Below are 23,577 nucleotides of genomic sequence, written 5' to 3' on the forward strand. Positions count from 1 at the left end.
AGATGACATGACTGTGAACTGTGTACTCTCGCCTAACTTTACTCCTGTTCTATAGCTAATTCTAAATGCTGCAGTAATGTGAGGAAATATTAGTGAAAAACTGTTATGTTTTAACACATAAATTAAATCGAAGTGAAATCAATAGACATCTGAAATGGTAGAATGAGATTTTATAGTACTGCATATGAAACTTAAAAATTTAATAGGAAACTAAAGTGGATTATTCATGTACATATTTAAAAACTGCGTGAGGCATTCTAGTATGCATAGGCTTTTAGATGCATGTTTCTGCATTTAAATGCAATACAACCTGCAGGAGAGATATTTTGTATTGCTTATAAAAAATTTACAAATTTTACTGAGGAACAGTTTCTATTAGCATGTTCTTTTTTATTTTGAAAAACCTAAAGAAAAAACCCTGAGGCTTTCCTTAGTACAGGTGATTCTGATAGCTTTTGTTAACTGGATGTATTAACAATAGAGTGAATCTGAAATACTAAAAATTGTGTTCTCAGTAGCAAAGACGTGCAGATTTGTTCAGTTGCTGGGAGCCTTTATACCTTGCTTGTTAAGGAAAAAAAGAAAAAGCTGTTTGTGCAATGAGTTACTCTGGTCTTGTTTGATTTGGTTTTATTGGGCTTAGTTTCGTTGATACTCTTTTATGTGTGTTTGTGAAAGGTTACTTTAGAGGGTGTTTGAAGCTCTAATTCCCTAAGCAGTGAAGCAAATGTCCTTCATTTCAGTGTGGCAGAGTAGATGGAATCTGTAACTTAAGGTTTCAGCTACTCTTCCAAAACCTGAAATGTGCAGGCAAGGAGGAGAACCTAAGATGTGTGGATTATGTCTTTTTTTTTTTTTTTTTTAAAGTTTAAAAAAAGGGTGCTATCTATAAAAATGGATAGGCTACCTCAGAATTGTCTTTCCTTACAGTCCTGCAGGGACAAACATTCATAATTGGCCTAGATACTTTTTGCAGAAGAAAGGGGAGAATGGTTTTCTTTTCAACAAAACCTAACTAGGCATAAATGAAACTAGCAGAATAGGTTGGCAAGTTATTACAGATACCTGGATATTTCACGGTTCTTTGTTCTTTTTAAATTATATGTTCATAATTAGAAGAATTTTGGTTTTGAAAGCCTCAATGAGTTTCAATATTTTAGGTGTTGAATAATTCATGCTAAACTTTGTTTATGTGTTGTTTATAGCACCAAAGAACCTCAAGCAACTGATTAAAAAAAGACTTTACCACATTCCTTTATTCACAATTATCCTCTGGTTAATAACAACACTTAGATACAACTATCTCGGCAGAATCTTAGCTATGTTTAAATGAAGACTAGTACTATGTTGAGCCTCAGCATTGCATTATGAGGGCTGCCCATATCTTTCCCATTCCTGGATATTTTTTTTCTTTAATTCCGTGGAAAAATGTTCTAACACACTTTAAGTTTGTTTACAGTTTGACTTTTTCTTTTTTGTAAGGGCCCTTTTCTTTATTTTCAGGTTTGTGTGGGTGCTATAGCCAAGTACAAGCAGCTTGCCTGAAAATGAGCTGTGCTGGAGTGTTTTATTAGGTTTATTCATAGAGGTTAAAGTGATATTCTTCTCTGTCCTTAAGAAACTTTCTGAGGACTGACTTTTTCAGACTGTGCTCGACTGGTTTGTGGTAGTATCAAGGAATAGCTTAGTTTTTTGTAAATAACTACCAAATCCAGTAACTGACACTGATCACAAGGAGTTGTCTGGGATTACATAGAGGAAGAAAAATCTCACCTGAAATCACTCAAAAGAACTTACCTGTAAGTTCATATCTAAATCTTGTTTTTCAAAGGAAGAAAATAGATTTTTATGAAAATAGTCTCATAAATGTAGGAACACGTACTGCATCAGTGCCTTGGCCATCTTCTCATGTGTATTCAAGCATCATAGGTCAATGCTCCAAAAGTTTACATTGACTTAAATTCTTGGTCATCTAAGAATCTCAAATAATCATATTGTCATGAAATTTAGGGAAAATGCCAAATATGCAGTAGTTAAGAAAGGGCAGTAGTTGTGGTCTGCAGACAACAGCAGTTTCTTTGTTGCTGCACACATCTATCTCTCTGAAGTAGCAGAAGGTTGAAAGTCTGGTCTGCTTCTTAGCCAGGACTTGGAGCTGCCTGTTCTGAACCATTCTCAAGAACCAGCTGAGGTATGGATGCCTGCTGCTTCAGAAAACAAAAGGTCAGCTGGGACTGGAATGAGTATTGCTCACAGGAAAAAGGGGCAAAATAAGGCAGCTGTGTAGTAGCAGAATTACAGATTGCTCTCGGACAGTATGAAAATGGAATAAAGCTCTTTGTCCCTTCCAGCAACTGCGGTGAAAGCCCTGAAAATGTGGACCTGCATGTTTAGGATTATCTAAAGGCTAATACAGCATGTTGAACCCTTAGTTGTTACCAGGGAAGTCTGTAGAAGGTGTCAGTATTTCTTTCTTAAAAAGCTGGTTTTCGGTAATACTCCTGGAATGCTCCCAACACGTCATTTTTTTTCCTTCTGGTTCTCAGTCAAACTTACAGATGCCTCAGTGTTTCTAGGTCTGGTGTGAGGAAGGGCAAAGAAACTGATGTGGAAGGAGAAATATATTGGAAGGGTTTGTCAAAGTTCATGATAGCCCTCTGTGTAGTAATGGGAGTAACGCTAAGTTGAACTCTGCTGGGTCCCTGTTCACTGAATATCTCTGTCCATCTGCATGCTTCACTCATGATGAGGGTGCTCAGCTGAGGGGTGTGCGGCAGAATATGCTCTTAATGAGTGTTGTGGTTTAACCCCAGCTGGCAACTAAGCACCACGCAGCTGCTCACTTGTCTCCCTCACAGCGGGGTGGGGGAGAGAACCAGAAGAGTAAAAGTGAGAAAACTTGTGGGCCGAGATAAAGGCAGTTTAATAGGTAAAGCAAAAGCCGCGCACACAAGCAAAACAAAACAAGGAATTCATTCACCACTTCCCATGGGCAGGCAGGTGTTCAGCCATCTCCAGGAAAGCAGGGCTCCATCATGCCCAACGGTTACTTGGGAACACAAACGCCATCACTCAGAATGTCCTTCCCCTTCCTTCTTCCCCCAGCTTTATATGTTGAGCATGACATCATATGATCTGGAATATCCCTTTGGTCCGTGGGGTCAGCTGTCCTGGCTATGTCCCCTCCCAACTTCTTGTACCCCCCCGCCTGCTCGCTGGTGGGGGGTCTTGGCTCTGTGTAAGCCCTGCTCAGCAGTAAGGAAAACAACCCTGTACTATCAAAGCTGTTTCCAGCACAAATCCAAAACATAGCCCCATACTAGCCACTATGAAGAAAATTAACTCTATCCCAGCCAAAACCAGCACACTGACCTGGTACAGGCTAAAGGTATAGCTACTGGTATTGTATTGGGGTCATATTTTTAGCACACCACTTTAAATAGTATTTGTTTTCAGCAAGACAGAGTCAAAGGCAGCATTTATAGCATGGTTGAAAGACCTTTAGCTGCTCGTGTGGTCCTGATGGGGTCATAAGGAATATGTTGCTTAGCAAGCTGATGTGTAAGTGTAGAGAAAGGCTACTTGAGTGCAAGTTGGTTTTTGAGCCAGAACTTTATTTTTAAAGGACCACAAATCTTGGCTTTAATATGGGGTGTAGAAAAAGGTAAAGCTGCCTCTAAAGGCTTCAACAGCGTAATGAGTTGTAGCAGCTAAAAGTTTAAGGGTACTGATAATATGAGCATCTGGTTTGTGTCCAGGTTGTTCAGGGGTGGAGGGAAAGAAACAGTATTCACCTAACAGCTGTCTCTTCTGAATCAGAATGCTATGCTTAGGTGAAAAGTCATTCAGCTGGTTTTAGTTTACATTTAAAATTTGGTTTTTTTTTTAGTTTATATGGGTTTGACTCGGAGCTCAGAGTTTGAATGAGTCCACGAGTTGAAAGCAAGGTACATCACAAGTCTTTAAGTTTAATGTGGTTTTGTATTGAAGCCCTACAAGCTGAAGTCTTCAGCCACAGTTTAATATCTGAGACTAAAGTTTTTTTCTCTCTTCTGCTCCCTGCCCCCCCCCCCCCATTTTGAAACCTTGTGATTCAGCTTGAATTTCACCTGTTTTGAGTTTTCATTATGAAGTTTAGCATTTTGCTTAAGATGGTAAAAGCCTGCTAGCCTTCTGTTTTGCAGATAAAATGCTAACCTGTTTTACTGTTAAGGAATGTTAGCAAGTAGCTGGATTAATCATGTTTAAAGTTATCTAACAAAAGTTCTTTGAAGACTTAAATGAGATCTACGAGTTGATAGGGATACAGACGATGATGAAGGGAACCTAATGTAGAATGTAAAATCATGCTGAATACAGATTTGCATCAATACAATTTGAGGGGGGATAGAAACGCTAAGCTGGATTGGGCTTCAATTTTTGGATGCTAGGCATCTTTTCACTATACATGAGTGTTCAAATGAAAAAGACCTTTAGTTAAATGTAGTGTCTTCAACAGAAAAAATGTTAATAATTTTCTGACAGGAAGCCAGGGTCAGAGATAGAAATGGAAAATTAAAGGGGGGGAAAAGAATGCAGCATCATACTGTACCACTACAGAGATTCTTTTAAATAAAATTAGGTTAACTTATCTGCAGTGGAATGCAGCAGTTTTTCTTCAAAGCTGATACCTAGTTTTTCACTTGGTTTCCCTTTAACAGAAATAATTTGAAAGTGATGTATATTTATGATGCTGATACTGAATTACAAGGTGTAACAGGTGTTTAAACTTGGTCTTTTGCATAATTCTGCAAAATCAGTGATAAAGTTACGGGGTTTTGTGAAATGGCAGCAATTTAAGCCTACTGGAGTGCGTTCAGAGCTGCTTTGGCTGGCATCTCTGCTCAAGGCATAATTATGCCAATACAACATCTGTGAGACTGAATCTAATATGTATCCTGACAGTATCAGTTTCTCATAGCAAATGTATGAAGAATGCTAGTCTGCAAATGGACTCGCTAGTTCACACATCTGGTAAAAGCCTATAGTTATCAAGATAGCTAGATGTCTAAATTAGTTTTCTTGCTCCAGTAATAATTTGAATGCTACATATTAACATTAAACATTCTAACATATTAAAAAAAATATGGGGGGAAAATAATTGTTTCTGTGCTAAAACTTGTCTTTTGTAGACTAATAGGAACTATCACTTTACCTAGTAAGTGAACTTCTGCCCATAGTTAATAAAACAAAGATACTGCAGATGCAGGAATCATACACATGCATTGGTGCAGCCTACATAATAACCATAAAGACCCAGTCTCCTAGCTGTTGAAGGTTATATTAAAAAATGTTGGGCCAGACACTTCCCTTACATAATTCAACTAAAAACCATGGTGTTCCACTACAGTAGAATGAACTCTTCATATTCCCAATGCATTTCTATGCTCCCACCTTTTTGGGGCATCATCTTCATGGACAGAGTGCAGTGAGCTACTTATCCAGTGGAGATCATGTACATTAATTTTTAATTTTGTTAGGTGTCTTATCAATTATGGAAATATGAAAGTCTACAGAGCCAGGATACAAGCTTAATACAAATTAGAGTAAATAATTTGAAGCATGGGATCTGACAGGAAGAAGATATGACAGCCTTATGAAAACTTAAGCGGACTGAGTTATTCAGAAAAATGTTCAAAGAATAGCATTCTCATCATATTAACTAGGAAGATACTGTAATAAAAGCCAGTAAAGTAAAACTAACATACTCGTTAAATGAAAATAAGCCAGTTATTCTATACAATCAAAGTATTACATGCTGTATTTTTAATGTAGTTTTGTCTCAAAGCTGCCCTGGACTGAATAATCAAAACTGTTTTGGCACAAATACTAACTTTATTTGTAATGTGCATGTGGAGGATAATCTGGTTGTGAGAGTTATGTCTCTGTTATGGACACTCAATGGGACCTGCTTGCCCTGGGATAGTGTAATTATTGGTTAAAGTAAAAATCAGTCCCTGACAAAGGATGAATGAACCTGTGCATGAAATTGTTCCCTGACTGTTAAGCTCTTTTATTATCCATTTGCTAAGTTCCCACTTCTGTATCTTTACTTTGAGTAGCTTAGACTTTCCCTGTTGTCACCTTTGCCCCTGGATGTTTAGGTTTGGTCCTTATGTGCCTGTCTGAAAACCTGAGTGGTCTGCAAAGTTTTGTGTATTGGGCCTTAACCTTCTTGCTGTAGGATGAGGGGAGGAATTGGACTGTCAGACTGGCAGGGGAATATGCTTTCTGATGGGACTCCTGTGAGCTCTAGAAAGCACGCGTTCTTAAGCTACAGTGTAGTTGTGTAGCCATCCTCAACCTTTGAGCTGGAAGCAGTTAGTAAGCACTTTGCAGATCAGGCCAGAGATGAATGTACGGCTGAGAAAGTGAAGTAGTATCTGTTTGAGTCTCCTACACAGTGTGTGAGATTTGTTGGGTCTGATGTGTACTACTTTTCCCAAGATTTTGCTTCCTGTTGCTTTTTGATTAATAGCAGCTTTTTGGGAGTTGATGTGAACTTGCAGATTTGGTCCATTGGAAAGATATGTAACTAATTCCTGAGGTAGAATGCTCAAAGGAATTCTTGTTTGTATTTATGTAATAATTAAACAAGGAAGCATTCGTGTCTGCATGCACTGAAATAAATACAAAGGTTTGATTCTTTTAAAGAGTTTAATTAAAGGTTTAATCAATGCATCAAATAGTCTGTCTATCACAATGTCTGAAGTCAAATATGATTTCTTGCATGAATAGCAAAACATGAAAGCTAATAAAAAGGAATTTATGGGTTGAGCCACGTGTGTCTTACCACCCAGGTGTCAGCTCCACTGTAGGTGAGTGAACACCACTCCCTGTGCCTTTCCCCAATTGCTCTGAGTCAGTACTGCCGAGGTAAACAGGAAGCTGCTGCAGTCTGGAGCTTTTGCTCTGTTTACTCAGCACTCTGTGAAATTAAAATAAACAAAGAAAGCAATTTTGACATTAGAACCTCCCCCACTGTGGAGCTCCTCCTGGCCCCCCAAACCAGGTCCTCCAGCCACTGTCACCAGTGAGAGGAGTTGACAGCTCAGATGTGAAATGGGGATATTGGTGTGGGGGGAGCACTCCTCTTCTCCGCGAGTAATAAAAGCTTTTCAGCTCTTCACTGCATATCCCACCTCCCAGTGCCACAGCTGTCCAGTGCTGCAGGACTGTGATTCCCAGGGCCCTCCTTGTTCAGGTAGGTCCCCCCAGTACAGTGGCCTGTATAGAAACCAAGTCACCTGAACTCTACATCTGAACACAGTCCAAGGACAGAGTATGCAACTTGTTAATCCAACGTGAAAGTAGATACTCTTGAAGCCACCTAATTGGGAAAATTCCAGATAAACCCAGTATACCTTGAAATTCTGTGAGCAGGACTTTGGCAAATGAACTGTTTATCATGGGGCACCACCCTGGTACAATACAGCAGTGATTAGCTTGTATTGCCCTGCTCATCCCGGTTGGAACAACACTATGCATACAGGAGGGCAGGTCCCAGTTGTAACAGTTGGGAAGATCAAAGCAAATATCTCAAAAATAGGTTAATTTGAAACCAATGAGCATCCCATGTTAAGAAATGAGCAGTTGACTGCATGTCTTATATTTGGCATCTAAGCAGTTAAATGTTACAATTCTGAGCAGTGCATTAGACTAATAAAGTTTTGTGGTGTCAGCACGAAGGTGCTTTTTGGTGCATACTGTTGAAAAACCAATTTTGGCCACAGTTATCTGCTGTGTTGCAGCTTTTGCTGTTTTATCATGCCTATTACAATAAAGAGTGTTTTTCTTTAGCCTGAACTGCCACAGGCATGTGACTACATGACAGTCTCCACTTAAAAAGTTTATATTCCCTCTGGTTTGTAAATAAGTTCAGAACATGGCTGTATTTATACCTAAAAGAAAAAAAGAAAAAAAAAAAGAAACCAAGAGGCTGAACTGTAGTTTTTCAAAATTATTTTAAATTCAGATGTGATTTGGGGGGATGATTTATTTAGCTATATAAATCAGTCTTTTGATTTTTGTGGAATTGCTACATACTTTTACTCAATTAGATGAAGCTGTTGCATAAAAACATCTAGTTTGATATTCTTGGTTAAAAACAACAGTAATAAAACAAGGTCCGTGCCAATTTCTATAATCTGCCCAATCTGGTGTATTCTTACTTACAATCCATTAACAATTGGTGAGGGCAAATACACCCAACAAAACTGTAGTTGTTCAGTAATTTATTGAGGAGAAAATAATGGAGTTTCATATGTAGAATATAGTATTCCTTATTATTGCTGGAGTGTGTTAGTGCATCACATTGGAATTAAATTGGTTTGTATCCAGAGCTCGTACGAATATGTGCTAGGCAAATGGGAAAAAAAAAAAAAAAAAAAGTAGGTTTGGGGTGATGAGGAAGTAAAGAGTGTCTCCATAGGTAGTGTATTATTAAGTTAATGAAATGGGCTTATTGGGGCATTGATGTTTTTATTTTTGAATTAAATCTCTAAGCCAGCCAAAACCAATCCACTTATTGAGATTTTTTCAGCTTCTTCGTATATTTGGGAAGGATAGTTTTGCTCTTTCTAAAATAATACCATTTTTAAAAATTTATTCTGTCATCTCTGTATGAGAGCTGGTACACTGTATTAAAACTGTGTTTTTAAAGAGCTTTTTTTACTGAACTGTGCAGGCAGTAAAAAATGGTGTTTGTAGATCAGAGCTCAATACCTAAGAACCATAAAAAAGGCATATTGAGGTAAAATTTTAGAATGCATAATAAGGATAAAAAAGTAAAACGCTGAAGCTGCTATACTGTGGTAACAGTTCATCCTTCTCTAGGACTTAGACTGGGCACGGTCTTAGAAACAAGAGAGAGAAAAGCAATCTGGGGCAAAGCAGTAAAGGTCATTGCAGGGTTCGAAAGGCTGTCGTAAATAGTTATTTGGTGACGTTTGGGACTGTTACTCATGCAGACCTCCCCCCCTCCGCCCGTTACTTCGGCAAAGTCTAGGCGAACAGCGAACGGCAGGAGCTGAGACGCCGACAGAGCCTGTGCTGCGGGCGGAGCGGGGTGTCCGGCCGGGCAGCGCGGCGCTGCCTTCCCGCGGGGTCCCGGCGGCCGCGGCCCCGGGGCTTCGGGCTGGTAGTCCCCGCGGGCCGCTTAGGAGGTTTTGCGTGAACTGCTTTGCTATTAATTAACCAGGGAACGGACGGCTACTTCTTCTTCTTCTTCTTCTAAAAGTAGCAGGCTACAGGTTGAAGGCAAATCACTAGGTTTTGGTTATTCTGATTTCATAAAGCTTTTTCAATGATTTAGTATTTTTAATGGAAAAAATAGAGCTATCGTGTGTGTGTGTGTGTACTGATGCAGAATAGGGGAAAACAACCCAAACAAACCAACCTGAAAGCCTTAGCGGTCTGGGAAAATAGGTTATGACCCAAGTTTAACAGAGCTAGTGTGTTAAAATGTGTAGAGATATATTATGATCTTAATGAACAATCAAAGCAAAAGTCTTACTGGTAGACGCGTTGTTCTTAATCCAAATAACGTTTCCATGCAGTAGGATACACTATTTAAGATGTTTACTATCATTTTATTATGTAAAAGTTTCCTTTGGCAATGTTATTTCAATAAAATTAGTTGCTGAAAAGTAAATGTTTTATGGCAAGAGAATAACGTTACAGTTAACAAAGTTTTATACTAAATTCAAGGGAAAATTCTAAACTGTCATAGTTTGGCATCTCTCTTTTTTTGTCATGCTTCCTGATTACTTGTGGCATTGCTGTTGAGCATGCTTTTCAAAGATAAGTCATGGTTTATTGTGGCATAACTAAAAATACAAGCTATAAGTATTTTCTTTTAGAGTCTAGTATCTTCCTGCGTATAATTAAAACATTGAACTGATTATGTAAAAGTTGTTGGGAATGAGATTTTCAGTCATTTCAAAGTGCTAGTGATGTCATTGGAAACTGATTGGGTAGATGCAGACAGAGTGAATTTGTTGTAACTGATACTCTTTGGTTACAATGGAGTAGTAACAAAATGGTGTTTTAACAGGAGCAGTTTTACTCCCTGGAAATTCAACAAATACTATAATGATTTCTATGTCTTTAATACTTAAGAAAAAGGTATTGATTTATCCTTTCATCCTTCAGTGTTGTCTTGTTGACTTATCAATTTAAATACTAAGTAATTAATTCAGAAATATTGCCATCCTCTTCATTTTCTATTCTGCATGGATAAAAAGAAGCAAAACCTGCAGCTAAAAATAAGGTTAAAATAATTATTTTTCTTCTCTTGATATTTGCTAGTACACCTGAATCCAGTAATCTTTTGTCAGAGGACTGCGTGTCTACAGAAAGGGAAACCATGACAGAAGGAACAGGTAGCATTAAAATCCAGTTAGAGACCAGGTCTTCCAGAAAGCGTAATAGCAAGCATTTGGTCCTCTTGCGTAGATAACAAAAGAAATATAATTCAGTTTAAGATTACTGAGCGCTCCTCCCCCGCCCCCCGCAGCAATTTTGTATGCGTTAGCAAAACAACAAAGGCAGATCTTCCTCAGGTGCCCCAAGGAGTGAGTGATGGCAGTTATCTACTCGTGGTGCTACTAAATGCACACTTGTATGCCAGGTGATTAGATCTCAAGAGATGCTGTAGCCATCCTCTCATTAAGACCTCTGTATCTCTGTGGAAAATAGAGTGGTATGATACAGGAAGGCAATACATGGGGAGTCTGAGATAAGCAGTCATCAAACTGATTTCACCAGCTAACTTGGTGAGCTGCAGAATCAATGTGCCCTTATTCTGCTGACGGGAACAGCCAACCTTGAATTGTCACTGTGAAAGGGTAATTGGAGGCTCCAAGAGCAGTCAGACTGCAAAGAGGTTGTTTTCCAATAAAACCCTCTGTCACGGTGTCATCAACTGAGGGGTACTGCTGGGGACAGACTTTGGCCTTGAATTCTCAGGTTAATGTCTTAGTAGTATCAGTCTGATGAGGGGAAAAAAAATACCTTCATTTTACCATGAAACAAAAAGGTCAGTAGAAGAGGGGAAAGGAAGAGCGACTTCCAGCTGCTGTTCATGTGCAGCCATACAAAGAGGGCAGTGACTGAGCAGAAAGGAATTCACTGGGGTGATTGTGGCCTATGAACATGGTTCGGTGCTAAAGCCTGAAATTCCAAAAGCTGGGAGACAGGGCAGGGAAGTCAGCACTGAGATCAGCTAGAAAAGGACGTGGCTGGGATGGCATTGTTATAGTATGCCACTGGTTTCACTTTCTCCAGAAACTTCAGCTGGCACCAATGTTGCGTGCACCACACAGCATCAAAATGCTGTCTTCTAGCAGTGCGTATGTGAGACACTGGTCGATGCGCAGAGCTTCTGAGTCATGCTGTTCTGAGATTCCTCTTTCTGGAAACCAGATGGTAAGCTCCCCGTTGACTTCAGTTTCTTGTTTAGTTCCAGGATGATCAGGGAAAAATATTTTCAGTCTGAGGCTATAGGAGAGGGAGTGGCATTTTGTCTGAATTTACTGTTTGAGTTTTCAAACTACATATTTCAATTAAAGACCATAATAATATTTTTTGTTAATGTGACACACAGAGAAAGACTCAGAATATATTAATCATAGGCAAATTGTTTTCTGTTGTTGGAAAAAACCAACCAAACAAAACCAAACCAAAATGAAAAGACAAAAATATAATGTTCTTGTTCCCGAAGAGGTGGAGGAGACTTTGGGGGCATTGCAGGTGCGGAAAATCTTGTGATCTTTGGCCTCTGAGATCTCAGTTGCTATGTAGCATTTGGGGGGAGGTGGCATGCAAATAATCTCAAGAGTGTGGCTTTTCCAGGGAGATATCTCAAGGAGGAACCAGCACCCATCCTTTTTTGTAATGACAGTGAAGGAGGGAACAAAAAGTTCACATACACATATATGCACCTATATTGTACAGGTGCCAGAATGAATTTTAATACTCTATGGGACTGTGATAGCAAGTTTGGGTTAGAACGTACAGTATTTTGTAGTATTACGTGTAAGACGTATGATTGCACAAAACCCCTTTGAAACCTGGTTTTAATGGAGAAGACTGGCAGATCTAAAAGCTTTGTTATACATTAATGACTGATACAGCCAAGGTGAAACTTGTTTGTTGCAATTGTTCTCTTGCATTTCCTTAACTTGCACAATAAGTATATACAGATGCAAACTGCATATACAATTTACAGATCAAGAGTTAGTGTGCATGGATGCTACTCAGTGAAATGATTGGAATGGGGTGTGTGTATGCTCATCGACTAAATGTTGCTATTGCAAGGCATATCCTTAATCCACCACAGTAACAGAGAATTTTGCTACTTAGGCCATGAGGAACAAGTCAAACTTAGAACAGCTCTGGAGACTGCTCAATAAGTCAAGTAAGGCAGTTAATGTCTAAGATGAAGTCAACCATATTAAGTAGTTAACAGTATTGCATTTTCTTGAGATTATTTCTTGGAACATTAGGCCACAGCCACCCAAAAAGCTGTGGGGTAAGAAACATGAATTTACAGTTCATTAACTACTTTCTGGTATCTGCCCACTGTCTCCGTAAGTTGTGTCAAAAACTTAGGCACGTTAGCATGATCTGCTCTTAAGCTCATTCCCATCCTTCCTTTGTTCTGTCGAGTAGCTGTGCCTTTTCAAAAAGAACCTTAAAAAAACATTAGTGAAAATTAATACTGATGCCGTAGATGATCCTCATGGTCAAACACTGAAGTAACTTTTATTTTGGTAATGTTCTGTTATTTATCTTACAAGAACGCTGATGACTTTCCTGACTCCTGAAAATGAGCATAATTTGTAAACCCCGTAGACATCTCACATTCCCATAATTTGTATTGTGTTACAAGCATGCATTTGCTATTCAGGTAAGCAGACTCTAGTTTCTGTCTTGTCCTCTCCGCCCCAGCTGTGCTGGCGTTGGCTGCAGGGAGGCAGAGCCACGGCTGCTGCCTGGCTCCAGAGCCCAGAGCAGGAGGTGATGGTGGTGAGCTGCTCCGGGGCCAGGCCCTGCTGGGGTGGGCAGGACCCACGCAGGAGCTGATGGGAGCAAGTGTTTGGGCAACTGGGATCTCCCACGGCCTGTAACCAGCTCTAGAGTCAGTCCTTCTAGTCACGCTGTGCTGAACCAACCCCTGTCTGAAGAGCAAACAGTGAGAACTGACTTTTCCTCCCAGAAATCTTTTTCTCGGTGTTTTATTTCCCTAGCTGTGGTTTTTTGGATATTAACCTGGTAGTAGTTTCCATTCCTTCATACATTTTTGGTATTTCTTGTTCTCTGTATAAAGTGTCTGTCCTGCTGCTAGACAGTAAATATTTTTGCTTTGCTATTTCCTCAAATCTTAAAGTACTGCTTTTTGTCTCCCTTAATATTTCCCTCATGTTAAATTTAAATAATTTGCCTTTTATCTTTGTCCATCTAGCTGCTTCTGCTGTCTTCCTTTAATTTCCTTTCTGAAATATGCTCACATCATTACAGCCAATAGCTCTGTTTTTTCCAACATTAGATATACAAGAGCTATTTTGGAGCACTTTAGTCTACTATGGCTTCTCAGTTTTGATTATCCCAGCTGAGGACCAAAATTCACATGAAGTATTTCTGCAGTGTTCTCTACTGAGAACAGCAGACTCTTCCACTTTATAGAAATATGTGAAAGATTCCTGTAAGTGGGTTATAAAAGTTTGCTATTTTGATGGATGACATCATTGCAAAAAGTTGTGGGTTTTTTTTTTCTTCGTTTCTTGTTAGATGGAAAAACTGGTACAAATTATGCATATATGAGACTAGTGATATGCCTCCATTGGTAGAAGCATTGATGTCAGGTGTAGAGTAAATGGTGTGCAGCTTTTTCATTTTTGTGACATCTTTGGTTGAGATGATGGCTGTGTATCATTTAGTATTGCATTCGTAATACTAATCTGAGTAGATGGATACATGCCTCCAAAACTACAAGGATTTTATGCAATAGTACTCTGTCATAGCTGGAAAGGGGAAGGAAAACTTGTGTTTGTCATCATTCGACACTCCCTTGTGGAGGCTGAGAATCCCTTCTGCCCTGTGATGGAGGATTGATGTTTGCTCCTGAAAAAAGCTGTCAGAGATTCAGGGTGGCAATTTTTCCCTTTGTGGGAACTAAGAATGATTATTTATGGCATGTAGGTGGTTGTAGTTTAGACAGAGTTCTGATGGAGAGAGAGGAGCAAGGCTCTTTCTCAGGGGCAGAATATACAGTCTGTTCTGATCCCTTGTTTTTAGTGCTTTATTTTTAGATGTGCTATTTTTAAACAGCTTGAAATACAAAAAATATTTGCTTTTTTTTTTCAGTTAAAAGAAAACCCTGTTGTGACACAGCATGACTCAATCTTTTTATAGCCACATCAAATACATGTTGCTTAGGATAATGTAAAAATATCCAAACAATAATAAAGGCAAAAATAAGAAACCAGCAGTTGCTATTGTAACACAAGGTGGAGGGCAGAAAAAAAAAAGTTCTGTAAAGAAATGTCTCATCAATATTTATTATTCATTCCAAACAAAACAATAATATGCTTTAACCATATCATACCAAATGTAGTACAGAAAGTATAGACAGTACATAGAATGTATTTTACATCCCCTCTCTCGGTATTAATGTAGCAATTGTATTAGTCTGTTAACAAGTGGGTGTTAAGGGAGATGTACAAAGTGAGAGTAGAATTAAATTTTAGGTTCTTCAGAGTCTTGATTGTTTTGATGCTGAAGATGAAATGAAGTTGTTGAGGTGGAGGGGACGGTGCTGCCTAGTCTCTAGCCAGGTGGTAACTGTGTATGTGCTCCTGAAGCAGTATGGCTCAGAAACAGTAGGCTCCTAGCTCACAGGGTCATCTTGTGACTCATAAATATTATTCTTGTCAGTGCAAAGTAGATCTGATTTTGAGCCTAAAACAGCAACCAAATGAATAATAACAGCTGACAGCAATGCAGTACACGCCTTTAATTCCAGCTTCGCCAGCCCAGCCTCCATTCCCTGTGTAACGTCAGGTACTGGGTTTGAAGCTCAGAGACAGCCTGAGGGAGGCCTGGCAGCCAGGTTGTTCAACACTTGTGTTTCCACTTCTGTGGCTTTTAGCAGGCTGTTGATGTTTTGGTTTTGTTTTTTTTTTTTTATTTTTCCTAATCTGCCAAGCTCGTCTTTTTTCAGCTGCTTAGGCATTGTTAGTGCTGACACAAAGACTTTCATTTGCTTATTTATTGTACAGTTAGATCACATCTTTCACTGAGAAAACCTAAGAGAAGCCAAGCTGCTATTTGCTGACATTGCAACTGCATGGCTAGCCCCAGGGATGGACCGCAAGCTCTGAGCCTCTCTATTCTGTTCGCCCAGATCTGACCACGCCACAAGGGAGCTCTGTTCCTCGAGTTACTGAGTCCTCGCTGTTGGTAGCGCTGACATGGGGGTGTGGGGCATCTCTACCGGCCCTTGTTCTGCTGGCTCTGAAGTTCCTGGCCAGTCGCAGGAGACCTGACCTGTCCCTGGAGCAGGTGGAGAGGGATGGAGGGGAAAGTGCGTTGTGTGAAGCGCAACAGAGGAGAATTAGCAGCTGAGTGAATTAGTCCGAGTCCTCCCTGCAAAGCAGGTTCAAGTTAAGGTGGACACCAAGTAACTAGCTCAGGTGTAAATTGTCTCCAGATTAGCGTACTGCATTTTTATGTGGATGGTAGAAAGCTCTAGCTAAAATAAAGGTTAAATTCTCAAGAAATATGCAGTAAGAACAAATCATTAGTGTTTGTGATGTGAGCAACTGAAAAGCATTGTAATTTTTAAGTATATATCTTTGTCCTTTAGGAAATAAGCAGCCTGGAGAAATATGAAGAGTTGCTTTTGCAATTGCTATGATGTGGATGTAATTTTTTCAGATGATTTGTGGCAGGAAGATTTTTTATTTTATTTCAAAACTGTATAAAAACCAGTTAACTGTTAGCTGGACATGGTTATGGTACCAGTTGGGAGTGACTGAAGTTGATAAATTCAGGTTAGACTCTGTAGTCATCACTCAGGCTTGGAAGGGCAAGAACTTGGGGGTAGGTGGTGTCCTGTAGAAACAGCGCTCCCTGTTTTGTTGCCCAGACCAAAGAGGTGTTAGCCACTGCACATGCCTATCCATCTGGTGTTAGGTTCCTGGAGAAGGGAGAGTGAGAGCAAAACTTAACCACGGATGCAGTTAGGCGCTACTAAAGCTTGGGCTTATTTCTAGATCCTAGGGAGAAGTCTGACAATAATCTGGTGATGATTTGCTGCTTCTCTGTATATTTGCATGTAAGGCCATGCTTTAAGGGAAAAAAAAGTAGTTCCAAACTACTGATAGAAATTGCCATCTATAATGTGATACCCTATTACTGTGAACAACTTAGTGCTACCACTTTCAGCTGTCTTCCATGCTATTGCTTTCTTGGATATTTAGGCTGCTGCCTTTTTATTCAGTCTGTCTGCATCCTTTTCCATTTGATTGTATGTGATACTGTAGTACTCAGATCTGATTACAGCTGCAATGTTAAAGCAGTGTGTAAGCGCTGGGGAGAGCTGCTGTCAGGGCAAGCTGAGCCTTCCTGGCACTGCTTCTCTTCCTTGTGCCGGTTTGCGTTGCTTTTGGGAAAGAACCCTTTGGCCTAGTAGTGTGTGTGGCTTAATCACAGTCAACAGTAACTGACTTTTATAAAGCCTGCTGTTTCGCTAACTGTGCACATTTTCCATATATCCCATGGCTTTGTGAGCTTTGTCCTCTTCTCATTGAATTTACTGGGTTTGATGCCATAGCTTCCAATGGGAAGCTTGATTGTTTTCCCATTCTCATTTCTTACACATTTTCTGTAGCTTACTCTGTTATCTGATACTAAACCGCATTCTGTATAGCTTTGTGAAGAATGTAATTATCTGTATTTATTTTGATACCATACCTTTTTGTCCATCCTGCCAGTTCCTTTTTCCAAGTGTAATATCACAAATAGCTGATGAGTACCCTGAAGAAAATTACGCTTCTCTGTTGGACTTCTGTTTTCTCCAATAGCCCAACCTTCAACTGATTTTTTTAGTCACATGTTTTATAACAATTTCCAAAAATTAATTGGTTCCTTCATTTTCTCAGTGCTTCCAGATCACTGCTTCCATTTTACAAATATAAAATTAACAAAGTTCCTGCAAACTAGGCTAGTTTAAGATTATTATTTTATTGAAGCTCATGTAACATTGTTCATGTTCAAGAAAATTGCTGTTTGTGTGTTTTCAGATGTATTTACCTCTGCTGTACTATATTTAAAAGCATTCTTCTAATTCAAGTTTGCAACCAGTCTTTAGTATTGTTAGCAGTGACAGCTGCATCAGTGATAGCAATAGATGGAGACTTAATAGAAAACACACATAAAGCCTACAAGTTCTGTGCTGTCTGCAGTAGTAAAACAGGTCTGGATTTAGTGCAAGTTAGTTTAACTTGAGGTAAAAATCTAGTTGATCCTTGGTTTTTATGTCAGTCAGGTTGAGATGAAGCTAATCTATAGGCCTGACTCCATTTGTAATAGACATTATGCATTAATACTGTGTCTCTGTTAGTTTTTGTTGGGTTTTCCCCCTAACAGATGCAGTGAGGTTTGTGGGAAAACATACTCTGAGACTTAGTTTAATGAACACTTTCAGCCAACCTAGCTTAAAATAAGAGCCTTGTGTTCCACTGACTCCATTTGTAGTTCCCACTCCTACGCCTGGTGGTGGTACAAGTGCTTCACTATTTACATGAGGAAACAATTCAGCGGACACACTTTTGTGTTTGTACAGTTGCATAGGTCATTTGCTAGTGCAGAAGTGTGTACACACAAAAGTTGCACCTCTGTAAATTGCTTATGTCCCATTTCAAAACACTTGAGTGCAGCCAAAGAGTACCTAAATTTTCTTAATTAATCTGTAAAATTATGCATTAATTTATTCTGCAAAATACTTTTTAATAATAAGTTGCTTGTATTCTGATGAATATGACTTGATCCCATAACATACATGAGAGCAGTGTAGCTAAATCACATTGTTTGAAATTACGGTATTAAAAAATGAGGGGAATACACAGAGTTGCCATTTTGTTGGCCACATCTTCCTTGACAGCATACTCTGTAACTTCTCAGTGTAAAATATGTTAATTCCAGCATCGCTAATTTCAGTACTGCATAAACAAAAATTAAAGTGTAAAAAGGCAAGAGGGCAGAACTCCGTTAGCATTACCTGCCAGGCTACAGAAAATAGGTTTGGGTTTGGAGAGCAGATTTATAGATGAATTAATAGCATTGATCTAGACTGGGTGTAAATTTGTTTGTGGGTGTATCCATAGAACCTAACTACTGTTCAAATCAGCTGGAAAAAAACAGATTTTGATTTCAAGTGGTACAGCTTGAAATGTCACAAGTTTTCAGTAGCATCCTGAAATAGTAGTCTCTAAGTGTGGGGAGAGAATATCTATTTAGATGTCAGTTAAGCATGGTGACTAACAGATCAAAAGGGACTGTTAAGATATGCAGCCGACAAGCTGCATAACATAATCTGCAGAACTTCACTGAATATTTACTGCATCAGGCTCACAGCTTCCTTTTGAGTAACAGCATATGTGCAGGTTTGACTTAAAAGACTGTAAAGGATGGAGAATCCACTGTACCCAGTTCAATAGTTCAGGTAGTAATTATTCTCACTACTAATAGTTGCACTGTAGGAGTGTAATTTTTGCATCCTTAGCTTCCAATAACCGCATCTCAGTTGGGATAATTGTTTTTTTTCCGCTAGATTTAGAAATGTCTGCCATCTGAAATCCCTTCTGTGTGTAGACATGCACAAACCCCCATGAAATTACCTTCTAATTTTTGAGGGCAGTGCAATTCTTTAATAGTTCAGAGGCAAGTCGGTTGACATCATTTATGTATGCTTTTATATAATGCATAGATCAAGGAATAGAATTCAATGAAAGAAAAATATTTTGGAGGTTGGAATTTGAATAGATGGGTTTCGGTTATTTAATGCTAATGAGAAATGTAGTAACCTTTTTGATGCTTATTGTGCTTTCCTGCAGGGCAGCAAAGGACATTACAGGTATCACTGGCAGAGCCACAATGTCAAGCACAGTGGAGTGGATGATATGGTCCTTCTTTCCAAAATCACAGAGGATTCCATAGTGGAGAACCTAAAGAAACGATACATGGATGATTATATTTTTGTATCCTTTATAGTGCTGTTTTTAGCAGGGCCCTGTGGACTTGCTGAGCCAATATGAAATTAATTACGTGTATGTATTCTATTTAAGCAGATTACTTGAAGATGCTGAACATTTTACGTGACAGTTCACCTGAGATTACACAAAATGCGTTGTAAACTGAGCTGATTTGATATTTGGAATTGTTCTTGTCATTGTCGAAGATAGGCCTGTAGTCCTCTATATTTATATATCCACATGAAGCTACTGCAGTAATGCTACTTCTAAGAGCAAGAATTAATAGGTTTAAGGCGTTTATGTGTCTTGATACTATGTTGTCTTCCATACCTCCCAAATTCTAATGCTTTCAAAATAGCATTTCTTCTGTGACATAACCCCATTTACAACTTACTCTGGAATTGTTAATGCTGTGAATCATGGGCTGGTGGAAACAGGTGAATATGTGAAGATTGTAAATCTACAGTGTTTGCACTTTAAATTTTTTTTTTCTATGATTAATGAAAACATGAAAGATTTAAATACCTGAACATATAACCTAACAAGAAAAACAGATTTTGGCACCAAAGGTTTGCTTCCCCCCGCCCCCCCCCCTCAATTTCATATGAAAGGAATTCCTTGAGATAAGAATAGTCACAATTTCATTTTTAGCTTTCACAATGTAACATGAGCTGCAATAATGAGTTTGGTAAACCCTAGTCAATATGATTATGTACTAGAAAGTGATACTATTTCTTCTGCTGTAGCCAGGTTTTCATACTTGCTAATTGTATCTGGAGAATGGTTTCCTTGAAGAGTTTAACTTTTTTTAGCAGAAAGGGAAGGAAATATAACATCTCCTGGCTGTTTCCATATATTCAGATGGTTAAGAGCTAAATAGCAGCTCAAGTTAGCAAGAGCTGATAGAGGAAAATTGGTGTTGCAGTTGTGCTGACATTTCTATCCTAAACTGCAGAGGTTTTTATTATGTGTGTGCACATGGGTTTGGATCCTCTGTTCAATTAAGTACCACAGCATTATTAAATTTGCCTTACAGAAACATGATAAAGTTGCACAATATTTGTCAAACTATAGTACTGGGGCAAGCTTTTCCTGTTAGTAACACGAGGACTTTTGTCCCTGTGGAATGCTGCACCTTCCATGCAGTATAATCACAAAGTCTTCAGTGCTCTGTGCTGAAGAAATGTTTTTATGCTTTTTTTCTTATAAAAATAAGTGAGATTAACATGGAGATGGTCTTTGTACTGAAGCAGGAATAAGTATGTTTTCCAGGGGGACTTGCAGTCGCATGAGGGATCAGTCTTCTTCTAAAGCATTATAATTCCTTTGTGTAGGGAGAAAAGACTCCTTTTGCAGTTCTGCGAAGGCTTTTCATTCTAAAATGGAGATCATCTCTTGAATCTTTCAATTGTTTGTATGCCCACCCATGAATGAACATTTCTCTGTGCTACGTTGCATAGAGATTACTGAATCATCCCAGAAAATGCTGGTATTGTTTACCAACAGAAAACTGTCACTTTGGATGTTTATACTGATACAATGAATGCTTGATTTATTATATTTGAGACCCAGATGTTGTTACTCTTCTTTGAATTAAATTAAAAAATGTGTGAAGAAAGCATTGCAAATCGACGATACAGAAATTATGTCACGGAGTTATACTTCTCTAACATGTTACCATTTTGTGCTGTGGCACCACAATAACAGATTCTTACATAAGATAATCCAGCAGGACAAATCTGTTAATTTTCCTACTTTTGTACAGAAAGCTTAGATAGTAAATTTGCCTATGAACAATTCCAGATTGTTAAATGAAGCCTGCAGTACAACATTTGGACTCATTGACTTGGGTGCACTCCTAACTCCCAGCTCAATGAACCAGTCCTGCCTGTAAAGTAGGATCAGTTGCTTCATATATGTATGCTGCACTTCTAATTCCAAAGATTTCTAAAGTATTTTGTAAATGTAAGTACATGTGCAGCTGAATGCAGAATGGTGAAATACTAACATTCAAATTGTTGCAAAAAAGCTTTCTGGGACTAATAATAGCTTGAAACTGAGTGTCTTCTTAAAGGGCAGCCTGCAGTATAAGACTCCTAGGGACTGTTAATAGTTACACTGATAACACCACATACTGAATTACGTAATCCCTTAGCTCCCCCACTAGTACACGCAGCTGAGTAATTGTCCAATTTAGCTCAGTAGTGGCTGTTTCCATCTGACTGTGCATGCTCAGCACTATCTCTCTGAGATCAGAATGTGTCACTATACTATATTCTGCAAAGGTCAAAACAATCTTTTGTAATACTGACAGTACAACCTCCTCAGTTACAAAGAGTAAAACAGTTTAAATATGCCATTTCCTTTCTGTATTTTTATTCAAGGTGTGTCATGTTTGGGCCCCTAATACATGTTTCTATACTTGGCTTGTCCTAAAATAAATATTTTGATAATATGAAAGTATCCCATTGAAGGATATGTTTGTATTCTTGTAAGCCTGCTAATTTCATTTTTATTAACAATTGTTAATAAAAAACTGTGGGTTTTTTACTATTATTTGAAGCTGTGCTGTATTATGTAATAGATGGGAAAGTTATTTGGTGGTCGCTAGTGGTAAGATAATACTTTATGAAACAGTAGTTACCTTAACTTCTTTTGAACACAGACATATATTGGTTCTGTATTAATCTCTGTGAATCCTTTCAAGCAAATGCCGTATTTTGGGGAAAAGGAAATTGAAATGTACCAAGGAGCAGTAAGTAAAGCAGTCTAAAATGTACTGCTGTATTCAGGGGCATGTAAACATTATTCCACACAGTTAAACTCTTGGAAGCATTTGTTTCTGGGTTTTGGTAGCCTGGAAGAACTTGGCTGATATCCATTACCATATATTGAGTCTTCAGATTGAATTCCCTGGAACATAGGATTAGTATTTCAAGAAAATACTTGTACTGATTAACTCTAATCTACATCGGGTTTCTCTCCTTGACATGTCCCTCCTCCTGCAAAGGCAGTTTTTAAGCTATTGTATGCTTAAAGTGTGGTGCACAATATAAAAAAAAAAATGGAGATGCCAAAATTGGATGCCACTTTTGAAAATATAATTTGAAGAGTGAGTCAGCACAAGGACATTAGGGACTTAAAATTCACTTTCCTGCTCTGCTTGCATTGGGCATGTCCATAGATTTGGGAAACCATTTGGTTTGAATGGACTCAGTGGTTAAAAATGAAACATACAGCACCAGGCTCTGTGTAGCGGTTTAGGTAGTTTATTGTTAGCATATGACCACTGGTGGAATGGGCTTAAATTATGTGAGTTTCTCTTGGACAAGTAATATATTTCAAGCACAGACCATTTTTAGAACAGGGTGTTTACGATAGTTTAGGAGAAAATTATGGATGAGAGAAAGATCAGTAACAAAATCCAGAGACTTTGGTTTGTTTTTGTTAAACAAACAAAAAAAAATTCCTGGGGAAAATTCAGTATAAAGTAGGATTCAGGACTGTTTTTCCAGGAAAATAATTCTTCCAATTTAAATAAAAATTTATATATTGCTCTTTCTGTGTTGTTTAAAGCTGTGTTGAAAAATTATTCTCTATTTCCCCTCCTAGGCACAATATGAAAACCCACCACATATATATGCTCTTGCAGACTGCATGTACAGAAACATGATTATTGACAGAGAAAATCAGTGTGTCATTATTAGGTAAGAAAAAGATCTGTTAAAAAATATTTTACCATCTTCCTTTGGTGTTTTAACTTCAAGAAGCAGAAAAGTTTATTTTTTATTATATCAATAAAAATCTGTGTCCATGACCACTGAACATTTTGGAGTTTTCTAGGATAGCTAAATACTTTCTGACCCTCCCTTTTGTTTTCCAGTGAAATCCTGATGGTAGCTTAACCACAAGAAATCTCTCTCACATAGCCAGTTTCATGCCCAACACCAAAACTGCAATAGCTTGAATGACTACATGAGAGAGATGGATTAACAACTATAGCAGCCACAGATACTGTTAAATCCAACATTCTGACTGCATTTACCATACTCTGTTTTTAGTACTATTCCCCCCCCCCCCCCCCCCCCCGTTAAAAATAAATGTACTTTTGTTCCTTTTGGCATTTTGCTTGCATTCAGTCAGAGACAAAAGGAGGAGAGAGATACTGGAAAATTAATTTTGTCTTCACTATTAATCTAATTATAAGGCTGAGGAAATTCACTGTAGAATTATTACTGAACTTTTTTAACGACATGCATTACTGAAGTCACAATCAAAGTGA

General features: G+C 38.6%; 1 protein-coding gene across 2 annotated transcripts in view; it reads left to right on the forward strand.

The window, feature by feature from the left end:
- Window positions 1–23,577, forward strand: part of MYO1E (myosin IE) — a 98,147-nt gene that overhangs the window by 16,383 nt on the left and 58,187 nt on the right. For both annotated transcript variants that reach the window (XR_011327055.1, XM_069798101.1), the window contains exons 2-4: window positions 19,158–19,301; window positions 21,961–22,050; window positions 22,908–23,002. Coding sequence is in view for 1 of the 2 variants with exons in the window: in XM_069798101.1 (XP_069654202.1) it covers window positions 19,158–19,301; window positions 21,961–22,050; window positions 22,908–23,002 (329 nt within the window). In the remaining variant the exon portion in view is untranslated. The remainder of the gene's footprint in view (window positions 1–19,157; window positions 19,302–21,960; window positions 22,051–22,907; window positions 23,003–23,577) is intronic.

This window comes from Haliaeetus albicilla, chromosome 12 (genome assembly GCF_947461875.1).
Source record: "Haliaeetus albicilla chromosome 12, bHalAlb1.1, whole genome shotgun sequence".
NCBI classification, from domain to species: domain Eukaryota; kingdom Metazoa; phylum Chordata; class Aves; order Accipitriformes; family Accipitridae; genus Haliaeetus; species Haliaeetus albicilla.